This window comes from Ictidomys tridecemlineatus, chromosome 5 (genome assembly GCF_052094955.1).
Source record: "Ictidomys tridecemlineatus isolate mIctTri1 chromosome 5, mIctTri1.hap1, whole genome shotgun sequence".
NCBI lineage: Eukaryota > Metazoa > Chordata > Mammalia > Rodentia > Sciuridae > Ictidomys > Ictidomys tridecemlineatus.
Window position 1 is genome coordinate 98,482,927 of NC_135481.1, and position 17,591 is coordinate 98,500,517.

Sequence of the window (17,591 nt, forward strand, 5' to 3'; positions counted from 1 at the left end):
GCCTGGGAGTGGATTTTCCTAAAAATTAAGCGAGTAACTGCATCAAGCCAAAGAAAGAGAAATGGGGGTGAAAAGAAGGAAGGGGCTGGCTGAGTGCTGAGCTGAGGGACAGGGCTCTGTAGAAGGACCCTCCTCACCCTTAAGCACCTCTGCTCCAGGAGCCGATGCTTAAAGCACGGGATGGCTTTGTGGCTGGGTATTTTTGGTCGTTTGGAAAGGACCATACAGAGGTGGCCGTGACTTCCCTTTGCCAGGCCACTGACTTGCCAGGCCACTGACCAGAAGGGTGCCTCCCTCGCAGGAGGAAGGCAACTAGTGGGTGGAGGTGAGGGAGGAGGTTTACCCCCGGTGTCCAGAGGTGAGGCCTCACTCTGCAAAATGGCCACAGCCATCAGCAAGTGATGGAGGAGCTCTTAAAAAGAAACCTGGCACTTAATTAACTTTTCAAAGTGCTGGTTCAGCAGCCTTCCTGCCACACATTCTGCATAGTGAACACGCATCTCTAATCAGGTGTGAATTGTCCTGGTCACCATGGGGAGAGGGCCTGTGCTTTGGCGTGAACACCGTGGGCTCCTGTGTGCATGTCAGGACGGCATCCAGGAACAGAGGCTTCCTTCCCTCCACTGACCACTCGGGGGCTCTGGCTGTTCCCTCCTCACCTCAGCCTTCAGGCCATGTCCAAGTTCATTAACACTTCTGGGGAAAGAAAGTAGGCGGCTCAGAAGGAGGGGGCAGCTAGGTTTCCGATTGCTGCTTAGCAACTGGAGCGTTCAGCCTCACGTCTGAAATAAGGTTAGGGCAGAGAGTCTCACAGTCGTGCCTGGGGGCCTATTTCTGGAAATTACTAAGGGGGGGTGGTTAGCACATGTTCATTGAAGAAGCTCCCCAGGTGTGATTCGGTTAAGAGCTACCTGCTTAAAGGACTCCAGCTTTCCGTTGTCTCAGCCTTCTGTGGCCTTCTGGGAGTCAAGAAGGGAGTGGCTGCAGTCAATCCAGACAGATGTCTGGGTGCCCGGGGACACTGGAAAAAGTGGATCCCTTTTGAAAAAGCTGGGGGCAACGTGTTTGGGACCTAGAGTGAAAGTCGGGAGTCTGGTTTCAGCCTCGTCACTAACTAGCTCTGTGATTTGGGTGAAGCCCCCTTCCGTGGCGCCCAGGGTCCCTGGGTGTAAAGGGTTCTGCTGAATCCTGCTACACTTCTGTTCCACAGCTCAACTGTGGTGTCCTAGACGTGGGAGTCTGAGGGTCTGGAGCAGTGCTCCGTCTCTGTGGGGTGGTCTTACTAGCATTAATAGCCATTTCTAGGCAGCCAGGCACGAGGTCCTGGGGGCAGTAATGGACAGGAAGCCCAGGCCTGCACTCCATAGACTGCCTGCCGCCACCAGGCCTCGCGGGCCTCAGTGACAGCATCAGTTCCCTCAAGTTGGGGAAGAAGTACATCTGTGAGGAGGTGACCCAGAATCCACAGTTCTACCTCAGCCCCTGTGGGGAGCAGAACATCAGCACCAAACCCCTCTCTGGCTCCCCCCTCCCTCCCAGCAGGCTGGGAGGGGGGGCTGGTGTACCAGGGATTGAACCCAGGGGCACTTGCCACTGAGCCATGTCCCTAGCCCAGTTTTATATTTTATTTAGAGACGGGGTCTCACTGAGTTGCTTGGCGCCTCCCCATGGCCAAGCTGGCTTTGAACCCATGATCCTCCTGCCTCAGTCTCCCGAGCTGCTGGGATTACAGGCCTGAGCCACGCGCCCGTCCATTAATTGTTGTTTTTAACCTGTCACCAATAATTAAAAATACACCCTACATTATGTTAGGTTGTGAGTAAAACTAAAAACAAAAAGCTTATCCTGTTTGCAGTACACTCTTTTCTGTGGTATAAAGAAGAAGAAGAAGAAAAGGAAAGAAAAAGGAAGGAAGGAAAGCAAAGCAAAGCAGGCTGGTGGCCATCCACTAAATTGATCTCCTGATCTAAGGGGTCTTTAGAAACCTGTGCTGAGATGCTCCGTCTCCTGGGCCTGTCACTGTGCTGGCCCCAGGTGCCTCTGGGAACAGATAAAGTGAATTGGAAATGGGTTTTACTTCAGATTCTGTTCTGAGACACCATGCAGATTGTGTGTTCACGTTTCTGTAGAGAAACACTCTCCAGCTACTCTCCCCAAACATGCTTCCCCTCAGCCTCCTTTTTCTCACATTTGATATCCCCTGGAGCTGTAGGAACCTCTCCCCGCACCTACTGCCTCTTGTGAGAGAACCAGCAGTAAGACTCAGTGCTGCGGAGCTAGTCCTGGGCCTGGTGGGAGGGCGCCCTAGGTAGGGACCAGCGTTAGCAGAAATCTGGACTTTCATGAAGAAAATCTCCCCATTTGGGCAACAAATTTATGTTAAAACAAAACAAAACAATAAACAAGCCAAACTCTCGTACACACTGGGTAAAGTCCAGAGGTGGCCAGTTTCCATCTGTGATGAAGATCAGAGGCAGGGGGCTCCATCCCATCAGGCTCCCTGTCCACAAGGAGGAAGTACCCAAACCTGTTATCTCTGGCAGAGAGAGAGCACGCCACCTAAGAGATGCCCTGCTGCCCATTCCTGATAACTCCTTTTTTAAAAAATATTTTTTTTAGTTGCAGATGGATATAATACCTTTATTTTTTAATGCAGTGCTGGGGATCCTCACGCATGCTAGGCAAGCGCTCTAGCCCTGAGCCACAACCCCAGCTGCCTGAAGACTCCTTTGAGCTCCCTCCTTCCTGTCTGGGTAGGGTCCTTGGGCTCCCTCTAGAGGGGGAGAAAACAGGATGTGGGCTCTCTGGCAATTAAGATGAATATTAAACTCACCCCCCTTCTTGGGTGTTGGGTGGATAAGTGGCAGTTAGTGAGACTCCCCCCGAGGATTCACTGTCATTATTACTGTTTCCTTCAGACAAAACCGCCACTGCTTTTTCCAAGCACGTTGCTTAGGAAAGGAACAATTCAGCTACGCTCCTGAAGGCAGTCACAGCCGAGTATGTCCCTTATGTACAAAGTGAGGGTGGGTCTCATCTGCCTCGCCTCCGTCACCTGTTTTTCTCTTACCCCTCCTCATTCAGGCATTTCCACCATTGGTGACATGTTGGCCAAGTCATTTGAACAGCGGGTCATTTGTACAGTAGGCTTAGCGAGTTTGACTTGTGGATGGTTGGAGGCAGTGGTTCTGGGCATGACAGAAACTAGGATAACTTCTTCTTCCCAGGACACAGAAGGTGGCCGTGGGAGCTCAGTGGTCCTCTGACTAGAACAGGCATTAGAATATACCATGTCACCCAGCAATAGGGGTGATGCCCAGGGCCTCTGGTGCAGCCTGCCTTTCCTGCTTGCCTCTGCCCTCTCTGTTCCGCCTCCCTCTACCCTAGCCATCGGGCCCCTCCTCTGCCCTCCAGAGCCAAAAGCTGCAGCCTGGGAGGTCTCTCTACAACCCCCAACTTTCCCTACTCTCTCTCTCCTCCCTCCTGGTGTCAACCATCCTTTTTTTTTCCCTAAATAGTCCAGTTGATGTAGTCTAAATTTCATGGAAGTTACTCTATTTTAAACTCAGGCATAGCATATATTTTATTTTTGGCTTTTTTTTAAAAAATAAAAATGAAATTATGGCTAGACTCTCAGGGAGAATCATTTACACCTTGCAGGAATTGGTGGTTGGCTTCAGGACAGCTCTTCCCATGGACCCACCCTGTCAAGGGCTTTCTCATGCATCCTGCCTTTGGGCTCTGGGGACATGGCTACCACCTCTTTGAACCCTGGCTCGCCATGCTAGATTTCTGATCCAAAAATTCATTTAAACAACACACAACTCTTATTGTAGGAATTTTTTTTTTTAAAGAGAGAGTGAGAAACAGAGAGAGAGAGAATTTTTTAATATTTATTTTTTAGTTCTCGGCGGGCACACCATCTTTGTTTGTATGTGGTTCTGAGGATTGAACCCGGGCCGCACGCATGCCAGGGGAGCGCGCTACCACTTGAGCCACATCCCCAGCCCCTATTGTAGGAATTTTTAGACTAAAAATGTGATCTCGGTGCCCACAGCACCGGGCTTTATCATCATCAGTAATTTGCCAGCCACAGATAGAGGATTTTAGGTCGGGGTTTCGCATAGTGTCAGTAGTGACCTCCTTAGAGTAGAATTACCTGAACTTTTTTTAAAAAAATGCATAGTCCTAGGCTCTTCCTCTCCAAACTAGCTGATTCAGGGATGTCCCACTGCTGGACCAGCAGTCATGTCTAACAGTGTCCCCAGATGGTTCCTGTGCCACTGAGTGTGTCAACCATGCAGCCTATTCCTCGTGGAATGTCATGGGGGATAACCAGTTGCCAAGCCTACAGGCAGAACTTCTGCCCCAAGAAGCTCTACTTGCTGACAACTACCACCTCCAAATAAGACTCAGAGCCTCAGTCTAAGAAAACACTTTGATTTTCAATGGGACAGTTACTATTGAAAGGAGGGTGCCATATCATTTGTGTTCATTTAGGTCTTAAGGTCCTTGTTGAACCTGCTCTTAATCGCACCAGTTTCACTTGTAGTTATGCTGGAACAAAGCAGTAACAAGGCACTGTAGCATCTGTGGTTTGCTTGTGCTGATTATGGGGCTGGTCTAGAAAGAGGAATCGGATAACTAGGCGTGATGGTACACACGTGGAATCCCAGCTACTCAATGAGGGAGGATCACAAGTTCAAGGCCAGCCTCAGCAACTCAGAGAGACCCTGTCTCAAAATAAGAAGGGCTGTGATGTGGCCCAGTGGTAGAGTATACCTGGGTCCAATCCCCAACATAAGGCAAAAAAAAAAAAAAGAAGAAGAATCAGATAATTAAAGCACTGTGATATACTAATTTGTCCCTATCTTTGAAAGCCTTTCCCAGAACATTCCCCAAATGTGAGATTCGTGTGTTCTCAGAAACCTCATCTTCTCTTTTGCAGGTTTGGGAGGAAGGTTTCAGAAGAGATAGAAGAGTATGTATCCAGTTTTCCTATGGCCGCCTCTGGTGACCTTTGTCAACAGCACAGCCCTGATGGTCATTATATCTTCAGCCTGTGGTGAACACAGCGTTTAGAAATAAGATAGCACAAATCTGGCTGTGGACCGGGGCTGGTCTCGTGCATACTGGGTCAAGGGCTTGGACAGTGCTGCCTCCCTGGCTGACGGTCTGGACTCTGGCATCAGTGCCCACATCATCTCTCCCACCGAGTGGTCTCAGAATTGCTATGTGCTCGTCTCAGGATGCTGACCTAAGCTTGACAGAAACAGGCAGAAGCAATGCCAGCTTGCTAAGCCTTACCTTCTCCTCAGACTTACCTCAAAAAGAAAAAGAAGTTTCTAGTTAAATGTGACCGTAAAAGCAAGGCCACCAATGTCACACCTCCAGGGGCAGGGGAGCATTCATGTCATGGTGCATGAGGACGGCCTTCAGAGTCGAGCATCGGGCAGGCCGTGGAACCATACATGGCAGAGCCAGTTGCCCAGTTAGGTCTGACCACGATGGGGGATGAAAGCTGGCGTAGGGACATCGCCACCTAAGAGAAACAGTGGCTGCAATAAAAAAATGGGTGTTTCTTTTAGGGTTTAAAACTCATCATCATCTCTCTTTTTCTTCTTTTTTGGGGGCAGCCACCGCCTCAGACGGCACAGCCTGGATGGAATGGATGACGGAGGAGGTAAGATGACCTTGCAGGAAGTCAGACATCTAGAGAGGGCGCAGAGCCCTGGGCATTTCTTGGCCTGCAGCCTTGCTGAACCCGTGTGCAGTGGTCTCCTCACGCACAGAGTCCCATCGCCATGCCTTGCTAATGATCTTGCCTCTGCTCAGAGTACCTTACCCCCATTGTATCCACTGACCTTGCTTGTCCTTGAAAACCTAGCCAAGTGTCGCCTCCTCTGGAATGTCTTCCCTTTCCATCCTGTCCTCTCTCTCAGATGTCCTCTGTGCCACTACAGCCTCCTTGGCAAACCTCCACCGTAACGACAAGACCTTCCTGGGTGCTCAATGTGCACCAGGCACCAGCACTGCCAGTTCTGACAGTTTGTAGGTTACAATACTGAGCCTCACCACAACTCTTCAGATGGAGAGTACCATTGTCATCCCCATCTCATAGTCATAGGAACTGAGCACCGAGTGAGTGCCTGAGGTCACAGCTCTGCTAGGATTTGAGTGCACTTAGGAGGTCCCACTCTGACTCTTGATTGACTTGGTTGCCCCCTCCCCATCATCTGCCCCAGGCACTAAGCTCCTTGATGGCAGACACTCTGACTTATTCACTTGGCATCTGCAGTACTGACACATAGTAGTCGGTTAATACTGACTGTGGAAATGAGGGACAAATAAGGACTAGAAAGGCCAGCGATTGTGGCTCTGCATCAGCTTGTGTTCAGGACTCAAGGGAAGAGATGTAGCCTGTGTGACTCTCTAAAAGCAACCTACTATAGGGGAGCTTATGTTTGGAACCTAAAATTACTAAAGCTTTTTTAAACACCTGCATATTGGGTTGGGGCTATAGCTCAGTGGGTAGAGTGCTTGCCTTCATGCACAAGGCCCTGGGTTTGAGCCCCAGGACTACAAAAAAAAAAAAAAAAAACCTTACTTATTTACTGTTTTCATACTTCTCACTCCTTTATGGAGATCCTGGTTCCTCCCTGGCATCCGTTTCCTTTAGAACTTGATACTTTTTGGTGGAGCAGCCCTGTCTCCCTGCCTGAAAGTGTCTTCACTTTTCACCAGACACAGAACTCTAGGCTAATGTTTTTTTTTTTCTTTTCGCACTTTAGTTACTTCATCGTCTTATGTCCCACATTCTTTCTGGTGCGACGTCAGTAGTCGTTCTTGTCTTTGTTCCCCTCTGTGCAATGTAGTTCTTTTGTGTATGTGTCTAATCTATTTGAACTTCCGGAGTCTGTGGATTTATAATCTTCATCAAATTCAGAAAACAGTTTTAGCCAGTATTTCTTTCTTTTTGAAAATAGTTTTATTAATTGTTGAAGGACCTTTATTTATGTATTTATAAGTGGTGCTGAGAATCAAACACAGCGCCTCACACATGCTAGGCAAGCGCTCCACCACTGAGCCCCAGCCCCAGCCCCACCAGTATTTCTTTATATATGTTTTTCCTCCACTCCTTCTGGGACTCTAGTTATGTTTGTCTACACTGTTATCATCGAGGCAGTGGTTTTTCTGTTATTTGTTTGTTCTTTGGTCTGCTTTTCCCTTTTCTTCTGTTTGGATGGTTGTCTTGCTGTGTAACTGCTCTTTTTCTTTTTTTCTCTTTTCTTTTTTTACTGTCCAGTCAACTATTAAAATAGCCCATTCAGGGACTGGGGATGTGGCTCAGTGGTAAAGTGCTTGCCTGGCATGAGGCCTTGAGTTCAAATCCCTAAGCACCAAAAAAAAAAAAAAAAAATAGCCCATTCAGTGAATTTGTTATAGCTCTAGAGACTTCATTTATTCCTTTTGAGGAGTGGTTACTGGTGGTAACTACTGTACCACTAAGGTACATCCCCAGCCCTTTTTATTTTTATTTTGAAACAGAGTCTCATTAAGTTTTTCAGCCTGGCCTTGAACTTGGGATCCTCCTGCCATAGCTTTCTGAGTAGCTGGGATTACAGGCCTGTGCCACCCTCTGGGCTAGTTTTCTTTATTCTTGATGATAGGCGTTATAGTAGCTATTTTCACGTCCTTTTGCTGCTAATTCCATTATCTCTATCTTTTCTGAGCCTGTTTCTATTAATATGATTATAAGTCATATTTTTCTGCTTCTTTACACAATTAATAGTTTTTGACTGGATGCTGGACATTGTGAATGTTCATGGGTTGAATGGCTGGATTCTGCGTCTTTCTTGAATGATTGACCTATTTATTTTGGTAGGCAGTGAATGTATCTCTTCATTTTGAGAATTGTTTTGGAGCCTGATAGGGCAGGTCTGGAGTTAGCCCTAAACACTGAAGCACTAAGGGTTCTCTGCTGAGCGCCTGGTTCTTCACCAAGGTTTCTCCCCTCTGGCTGGATGGAGCTGAGCCTCTTGCAATTCCATATGAGCTCTGGGGATTGTTCAGCTCACATTTTCCTGGTGCTAATTCTTTGCCCAGCCTGTGGGCTTTCACCTTACATAGGCATGGCTTACATACAGACAGTCCGGATCCTGAAGCTTTTCCTCTGCACAGCTTCCCAGTCTTCTCTTCCCCGGCCATGGTCAAGTCAAACTGTAACTGGGGCCAGAGAACTTAATTAAGTTAGCTAAGCTGCCCAGGTGAGTATATGGCACACTAAAGATTGCAGCCTGCTTGCTGTGGTCCCCCTGAACATTAGGACTGAGCCCTGGAGAGTATAGGGGTCATGTGAAAAAGTACTTCTATCTCATCTCATCCCAAAGGGGTTCCAAGGTGGAGAGTCAGCACTAGAGGTGAGACGGGCAGCCTACCTGTGGAGCAGCGAGAGCTCCTGAGCATGCTCTCGTCTTTCCTCCGTGGTTTTCTTTGCTTTCCAGTATCTCCTGTTGACAAGCTCGTTCCTTTTTGCCAGATCTTCTTCCTTTAGCTTTAGCCACTAATCTCCTTTCAGCTGCCAGACTTTATCCCTAATAATTCCCAGTGACCCTGGTAACTAAGACACCTGCATTTCTGTTCTCGAAGTCTGTTTTCCCAGACCTGTAGCTGGGATGTCCTGCCAGCACTGAACTGGCAGCTCGGTGATTGGTGGTTGCTGGCCCTGCTTTTGATCTGTCCTCACAGATTGTCAGCTGCTTCAGCCATGAATTGCACAGGACAGTGAAGTAACTAGGAGGATGTGCCAAGGACTCAAGGAAACAGGGCCTCCTCTAGATGTTAATAAAAGTGTTATGCAGCTGGGCGTGGTGGCGCATGCCTATAATCCCAGCAGCTCGGGAGATTGAGGCCGGAGGATCATGAGTTCAAAGCCAACCTCAGCAAAAGCAAGGTGCTAAGCAGCTAAGTGAGACCCTGGTCTCCAAATAAAATACAAAATTGGGCTGGGGACATGGCTTAGTGGTCAAGTGCCTCTGAGTTCAATCCCCACCCCCAAAATAAAAGTGTTAGGAGATTAAGGAGCAGCATGTGAGAAAATTTATAATGCTAGAATAATGGTTCTAGAGTCTCAGATTTGAACGAGGGAGAGGGAGATGGTGATGAAGGCCGATAGTTCATAGCATGAGGATCGGGCCAGTCTGGGATGGTGCATAGGAGTGAGCATACTGCTAGTCGGCTGTTTCCTGCAGTGGGTCTTCTTGGGATAGCTTCAGTCCTCAGTTGCTTGTGTATTTGTCAAAACACTGAGAGACTTGTGACGTAGGGAAGAAAACATTACATTTCAGGAAAAAGATTTTAAGAGTTCTTCAGCCAAAACTTCCAAATGAAAACAATTAAATTCACTGTCCTGTTGGAGGGCTAGTCAGCTTTCCCATACTCTGTCTTTCCAACTCCTTGGAAAGGACTTTGGAAATCCTACTTTCTCCACCTTTATCATCATAGAAAATAGTACATTTCAAGGAGTGACCTTAAATGTCAAAGCAAAACTTTCTGAATGCTGCTGTTTGCCCACGTGGTAAATGCATGCTATTAGAAGTTGTGTGGGCTGCCATGGGAGATGTCACTGTAAAAGCAAATTGTTGAGCTGCAAGGGACTCTGTAGGCCCTCTTGATCAAACCTGCCATGTGGAAACATGTTAAGAAATAGAGGCTTACAGATTATTATACAATATAGTGGGATTCAGAGAGACTCTGACGGTCTTCTGACGTCCAAGAGAACACTTGCTGGTGGACCTCAGTGTCCACCAGCATTACCATCGTCAGGTATTACCAAGCACTTATGTGCCAACTGCTAGGCCTAGCATTTTACGTTTTCTCTTATTTCATTCTCAAAACAAATCCCTGAGAATTTTTTTTAAATCATCTTTGTTGATCTTATTTATATATAGTAAACTGTATCCATTCAAAGTGCATAATTTGAGTTTTGACGATATACATGTCCTGTGTAGCCACCACCGCCATCAACATACAGAACATTCCCATCACCCTCTGCCATAAGACAAACTTTCCTCATGCCCCTGTCCATCCCTCTTCTGCCCCTGGTCTCAGACCACTACTGATGTGTTTTTCATCAGAATATTTTCATTTTCTGTAATTTTATGTAAGTGAAAGTATAAGTATATTATCTGTGCCTGGCTTTTTTTACTTAGCATAATGACTCTGAAATTCATCCTCATTATTGTATATTGTTAGCCTGTTTGTTTTTATTGCTGAGTAGTATTCCATTGTATGGACATACCATAGTATGTTCACCTGTCAGTAGACATATGAAGGGTTCATTATCCCCATTTCGAAGATGAGCAAACTAAGATAAAGATACCTTTTTCTAAGGTCACACAACTAGTTAATGGCAGCAACAGGATTTGGAGGTGGATCTTGAACCCCAGAGCCCTCATTCTTAGTCTCTGTAATAGATACTGGGACCCTCAGAGAGGCTTCTGGTGTCTCATTCAATGAGTTAATTTATACTGATGTCAGTTTCCAGATTTATAACATAGAATGCCTCAAGTGATTGATGGGGTGCTTAATAACAATTTCACTAAGGAAGGAAAAAAGAAAGATGCCTATTTTCAGAGAACACCTCTAGTATTTTTTTCCCCCTTCATAAACTTGCAACATGAAATTCATGATTTGGCCTCTTTATTTGGGCCCTGGAGGCTTGAAGCATGAAACCCTTCCTTGTCAGAGAGCGCACGTGCTCTTCCCTCCTGGAGGAATGCCTCTTCTCCAGCATAAATCTGTTTTCCATGCAGTCATGCTTGGGTCCTTTAATGGAAACTCAGTTCATACGTTACACTTCACACTCGACTTAGTCCATTTCACTCTCTGTGAATGTTTAGAATCCATTATGCAGTAAGAATCATATGTTACATATAACTAGTTTCTAGAATTATCTTTGCTTAGAGAATTACTTGGTTGGCTGGTGAAGGCTGCTCCTTTGAACTTGGAATATCCGGTGGGTGAGGAGACTCCAGGCGAGATTCCCCTGAATCATCCATGGACACTCACTCAGCGGAGACATTAAATAGCTCTTTGGACACCTGTAAGGAAACCTGCTGGTTCTCTTAATAAAAGTCACATCCAGGTTCTTCCAGGTTGTCAGTGCAAGGACCTGGGAGGAGGCTGATCATTTCTTACGTTAGTGGGGGTGGGTGATGGGTGAGGAATCCCAAAGGAGAAATGAAGACCAGAGGTCGGGTCTCCTTCCTCCTCCATGGTCCCCTTCCACCAGCAGACTTGGAGGTGTCATTGAGGAAAGCCAGCAGGTTTTGGTGCAGTCCCTGTCCTCTGGGAGCTTCTGGTCTGGCGAGGAGAGAGCCTCACTCCTTTCTTTCCATCTCTCATGGTGAACTCTCGGGAGCCATGTCCCTCTAGATGCACTTCTCAGCATTCAGGCTCCCTGGCTTCACCCTTGGTACACGCAGCTCATTCTTCCCTGGGGAAGGCACACTCTTCCTTCCAAGCCCCCGATGCCTCCGGAGAAAAGAGAAGCATGGCCTCCCTCCACTGATGCCTCCTGCTTCCCAGGGAAGAGAAGAGAAAAACAGGGAGGAGAGAGCTTTGGAGGTAGATGAGACATGTCTTCAAACTGAGAAGGGGAAGAGTCAGTGATGATTAGAGGTGGCTTTGTGCCATGTTGGTTACAAGAATGTCCTACGTGGGAACTGTTTGCAAGACCACGGCCAGGCTGTAAGCCCGATGGCTGTGTGGTCCAGGTGGATGATCTGAGCCTGTGAAACAGCAAGATAGAAGGGGAGGGGGCACATCCTCAAAGTGTTCAAATGTATCTCTGAAAAGTGACAGGTTGGGGCACAGCTCATGGTAGAGCATGCTCTTGGAATGCACAAAGCCCTGAGTTCAACCCTTAGCACCAAAAAATAAAAATTGGGGGGAAAAAATGACAGATTTTTCATTTCTTGGTCTTGGGGATCGAACCCAGGGCTCTATACCTGATGAACAGGCTCTCTACCACTGAGCCACACTCCAGCCCCCAAGAAAGAATTTTATAAAAGCACTTGTAAACAGAATGAAATGCACCTGCCAGTTGGATTAGGCCTTTGGGAACTGGTCTGCAGGTCCTTCACAAGACCTTATGGGCCTCTGCTGTAAAGGAACTCAGGACCTTATTGGAAGATAAAAGATCAAAAGCACTACAAGAGTTAAGTAGCTAAGGAAGCCCCCAATGATTGCCATGTCGGTGGGTTATGTTACTAATGGCCTTGAGCTGAGGAGAGGAAGAAATCCCTGTGGGCTGAGAGCACTTCAGGGAGAAGGAAGAACTCGTACCAGGTCCTGAAGGATGGGCAGGGCTTGGTTAGCTAGAGAAAAATGAGAAACGCCTCCCAAGGTAAGATGCCAGATCCGAGAGGAGACCCCAGCTGGAGGGTGAAGAGGGAATTCAGGTGACCAGAGGAGAAGCTGGTTCTGCTGAGCCAAGCCTGAGTCTCATCCATCCTCAGTGACAAGTCTTCAGCCGCCCTACATGCTCTGCCTTGGATACAGTTGTAAAGACCAGCAGTCATCCACCTTGATGATTCCAGGTAGCATCACTCCCGGCTGTCGCCATCGAAGTGCTTCAGGGACATTGAATTTGTAACAGAGAACAGCTGAAAGATGACAAGACAGACCCCAAGATGACAGTAGGGTCCCAAAATTATAGGGAGGTAAAATTGGTCTTGAAATGGCCATCCTTCAGTGGCATTATCATCCATTCTGAGACTCAAGTTCCTGCTTTGGCCGAAGGCCCTGGACTCTTGTCATGGAAAGTTAAATGGCATTAGAGAAAGGTCAGATCTGGAATAGGGTTGAACTCAGCCTGTCCAGGTGACTTTGGGGAAGTCACTCATTGACTCTTTCAGCAGCTGTTTGCTGAACATTCCTACCTGTGATGCACGGGGCTGGGCTCTGGGGATGCAGTGGTGAAGGAAATGTCACCGTCCTTGTCCCCGTGCAGTTTATCCAGTCAGAGAAGTAGGGGTCAAACAGACACACAATTATGATTGAGAGCCCCAAAGGAAGAGTGCAGAGCCCTATGAGAAAGAAAAACCGAAAGACTGATGTGGATCAGGTGATGCGGGAAGGCCACTCTGAATCAGGGACTTTCAAACTTCAATGTAAACTTCAGGAGAGGTGGTAGTGGGGCTGGGGGGAGAGGAGGGAGAGAGCAAGGACCAGGTTGTGTCACTCCTTAACCTCTTGAAGGCCTGCGTGGTCTCCTTAGCTCTAAAACCAGCTCACAGAAAGTAAACTCGGGGCAGAATGTGAACCTTTAACAAAAGAAGATCACAGGTTGGGGACGGAGCTCAGTAGTAGAGCACTTGCCTAGTGTGCAAGAGGCTCTGGGTTTGATCCCAGCACTACAGAAAACTAAATGCATTGAGAGGCCATGGATAGAAGAAAGGAAATTTTTTATTTTAAAAAAGGATGAAGAATATTCAGGATAAAACAACAAGTGAATGCAATTAGACAAGAACTCAACTTTCAAATCATTTACTCAGAGCTAAATTCAAATTAGAAAAGAATTTGTGAGCCCCACAGTTTGTCTTTAAAAAGTAGAAGGTCTCTGAAAGCACGATTTGAAATTTTAAAAAAGCCATCAGTGATTCTTGTGTTTAACCATGGCCTTTTGGTGTTGCGCAGGGCTGTGAGTGGAATTGGGACTCCCCTTCCCAGCAGTCCCGGCTCTTGGGCGTGCCTGGGCTCCACTGGAGATGGGGCTCCTTTGCATCCTAAGATACAGTCTTGACAGAATTGAATACCTCAAAACCTTAGGAACAATAAATCCTTCTGGCCAACCAAAAAGTATTTAATTCCTAAAGGACAAGCCTAGGCGAGCCACTTCTAGCCAGGGGCGATTGGGACTTAATTCCGCAAGTGTAGCAATCTGGATGATCTGAGAGCTGAGTTTAAGGGTAATTGCTCAATTTTCTATCCATGTCAACAGGGAAAATAGGTAAAAGTGGCTGAACACAGCCAAGCAGCCAGGCTGGAGGAGATGTGAAGTGCTGGGCTGTCAGTGGGATTGGAAATATGCTATCTCTAGAGGACCATCTCTCGGCCACCGCTCTGTGTCCTCCACTCGCTGTTCATCTCTCTCTCGGGCTTTCTGATTCTCTTTTGGGCTCTTTTTCATTCCTTGCTTAACCCTTGACTATATTCTTCATCCCTTCTCTTACAAACATCAGAGTCCCTCTGAGCCTAAACAGCATCAATGTTGAGAAAGAAAAAGTAGAGGAATTCTTTAAGAGAAGGTCAGTTAGCCAGGTGCTGGGGCGCACACCTGTAACCCCAGCACCTTGGGAGGCTGAGGCAGGAGGATCTCAAGTTCAAAGCCAGCCTCAGCAATTTAGCAAGGCCCTAAGCAACTCAATGAGACCCTGTCTCTAAATAAAAAAATAAAAAGGACTGGGGATGTGGCTCGTGGTGAAGCACTGCTGGGTTTAATCCCCAGTACAAAAAATAAAGGACAGATGAATTGGAACCCTGGTGTCTCAACTCCGTTCTCCCTTAGAACATTCCACGGTGTACTGCATTCCTTCCTCAAGCTTAAGACAGCTTCATGGAGCTTCCTAGGTGGCTCCTAAACCTAGCTCCTTTGCCTCCCTGATTTTATTTAAACTCCTATAACTACCACTGATGTTTTATTAAATAATGCTTCTTCAAACAGGTTTGGTTTTTTTGAATTTCAAAGTTATTGGGACTAGTCACTGAAGTCTTTCTAAACCCTGTCTCCCCTTCCCAAGCACAGGAGAAGGAATTGCAGCAGGGGTAGGGGTTTGTACTCACTTGTTCCTGGATTAAGCTGCCCTCTTGTGTCTGTGCTTGGTTCTATTCATAGGACCCTGGTAAGCAATTTGAAAAAGAAGTCATTCTTGTAGGAAGTGGTTCTGACAGTTAATGTTTTGTTTGCCATGTGCCAGGCATTGTGCCTTACCTGCAGTACTTCAGTTAACCACCCCCCCCCAGCAATTCTGAGAGACACTGTGATTCTCACCATCTAATGGCAGAAGAAAATCAAAGCTTTGTGAAGTTGAAGAACTCACTGAGGTCACATGGCCAGTAAGCTAGGATGTGATGGCAGATCAACAGCCAGCCTTCCAGGAGAGAAACAGTGTGCCAGTTTCTGTGGTGCAGATATTCCTACCACGGCTGGTTTTAAGCTACTACCATGACGTCAGTGTCCACAAAGTTAGGACTTCACAGTCGCATCATATTTCCACCCTGTAAGTGCATTGTATGTAGATAATTTCAAGAGCACAGGTGAAGTAAAGTGTATTAGCATGTAGAAAGTGGTGAGTTTGAGGATCTGTTACCTTTGTTTTTAATATATCTTATAATTGTATAACTTCATCTTTATTGATATTTATATTTGACAACCTGGCTTTCGTCAGTTTTCCATTACTATAACCAAATACCTGAGATAATTAACATATAATGAGAAAAAGGTTATTTTGGCTTATGATTTTGGGTGCTCCAGTCTAAGATGAGGCCCATTGCTTTGGGCCTCCAGCCGGGTGTTGGCTGATAAGTGTAAGAGGCTCATGCCAGAGCAAACTGTTTACTTCAGGAGCCAAGAAGCCAGGAAAAAGAGGAAGATAACAGGGTCCCACAATCCCATTCAGGAAAACAACCCCAATGACTTAAGGACCTCCTCGGCCCTGTCTCCTAACATTTCCACCAACCTGGCACCAAGCCTTTAACACAGACACAGAGACCTATTTATGATTGAAACTACAGCAAACTCACATGCAAAATTCCTGTAAGTTTAGCGGGTGGCGTTGTGCTAACTGCTCAGCATGCTTGTGCTGGTAAGCGGCAGAGCTGGGGATCTGATGTGGTCTTGCGACTCCTAATCCCTCTGCCCTCACTCGGCTGGTAGCGGCTCTAGGCTGCTCTTTGGCCTCGCCTACTGAAGAAGCAACCTCTGCGTGATTTTCGAGCACCCTGTTGCACATTTGCTCTCCTCCACTGGTTCTCAGCATCACCCAGTTGGCTGATCCTCTTCCTGTGAAGTCTTGTCCACAACAGTGTCTGGGCTGAACAAAGAAAAGCTAAGGAGGCCAGGTCTTAAAGCTCTTGTCACACGAAACAGAATTTTCAGGTTTGACCGGTCCTCTCTTTCTTGTTATCCTTTCTTCTCCATCAAGTCCACTGAGATTACTTTTGCATAATGAATTCCTGTGTCTATGCAGAATCTTTCAGAGGAGAGAACCTATTTTAAGGCAAGAGGATGGAGTTTCTGTGGGCTTGGATGAGTTGGGGAAATTGGGGAGGTTTGGTGAGCCCAGAGGCTCCCCAGGGCACTACGTGGGCTCTGAAATGTCATGTTCCTAGCTCCCTGCAGCCCACCTCAGACACAGCAGAAGAAATAAAGCAGCAGCACAGAGACAGCGACATTTAAAGACTGCATGGACTATAAGAGGACTCTAGGAAGTGGTACAGGTGATGGTGGGAATACCAAACGGAGTCCGTGATGGCTAGAGGTGGAATCCGCTGGCTGGTTGCATTATAGAAGAGGGGTTTTTATTACACTGATGCTTTAGTGCTCTATTTGCATGCCATGGCTGTGACTGTGGAATATTTCGAAGGACTACCATAGATGAATCTAAGAGACAGGGTCTTGCTTGTTTTTTTGTTTTCAATCTCATGGATATATGCCAGTGGACACCCAGCTATCTTAGCTAAGGTAATAAGGAACCTTAGGACTAGAGTTGCCAAGCAATTGTGTAAGATCAGCCAATTAGGGGTGGATCTAGGATCCAAGATTCCTGATTCCTAGTGGGGTGCACCTTCTAGACCAGGGATCTAAATGTAGTTCTTTCTCGATAGGTGGTTACAGCCAAGTTCCTGGCAGCTAAAAAAAAAAAAAAAAAATGAACTCTAATAGATGTAGATCCTTGAGATCACAAGGGCTTGGGTTTCACCAGAGCAGGGCCCCAGAGTAAGCGAGACACTACAGAAATTACATGGACTTCCTCAGGGTTTCTTTAAGTGAGAGAAGTGGTTTTCACTTGGCTCTGGATTTTGCAGGAGGAGATGCAAGGCAACATGACCCTAGCCTAACAAGAGTGTGCGTCATCACAGAGTAGGTTTCTGGAAGTCCACCAGAGGGAGAGATGTTGGGAATTACCTGATTCAGCAAGTAGGATAGAGACTGGTTTGCTATCTTCTTCTGGCCCCCTCTGCTACAAGAGGCAGAATTCCAGTTTGGAGAACTGTGTTAAGCTTGGTTTTCGTTCCTGGTCAGCTCAGTCATGTTCTTCCTTACCTTTGCTGGGCTGCACAGCAAAGCCCAGAGTCCTGACCAGACTCACTGCTGCATTGATGGAGCTGGAAGGGAGTGTGCTTATGCCCCAGGGTGGGGGTGCCCCGAAATCACTTAGGTCACACCTGGGAGCCCCGAATTACTATCATTACATCTCTGTCCAAAACATGCTGGTAGTAACCTCCTCTGGGATCCCATTTTCTTTGTTTCTGTAAGTAGCTTCCTTGCATGTGCCCATCTGAAGAGGTGGAATGGGAAGAATGAA

At 46.9% G+C, this 17,591-nt stretch overlaps 1 protein-coding gene across 3 annotated transcripts in view; it reads left to right on the forward strand.

The window, feature by feature from the left end:
- Ift43 (intraflagellar transport 43) overlaps positions 1-17,591 on the forward strand; it is a 79,210-nt gene that overhangs the window by 49,127 nt on the left and 12,492 nt on the right. For all 3 annotated transcript variants that reach the window (XM_005321258.5, XM_021723804.3, XM_040276139.2), the window contains exons 4-5: positions 4,949-4,981; positions 5,637-5,683. In XM_005321258.5, the coding sequence (XP_005321315.2) occupies positions 4,949-4,981; positions 5,637-5,683 (80 nt within the window). The remainder of the gene's footprint in view (positions 1-4,948; positions 4,982-5,636; positions 5,684-17,591) is intronic.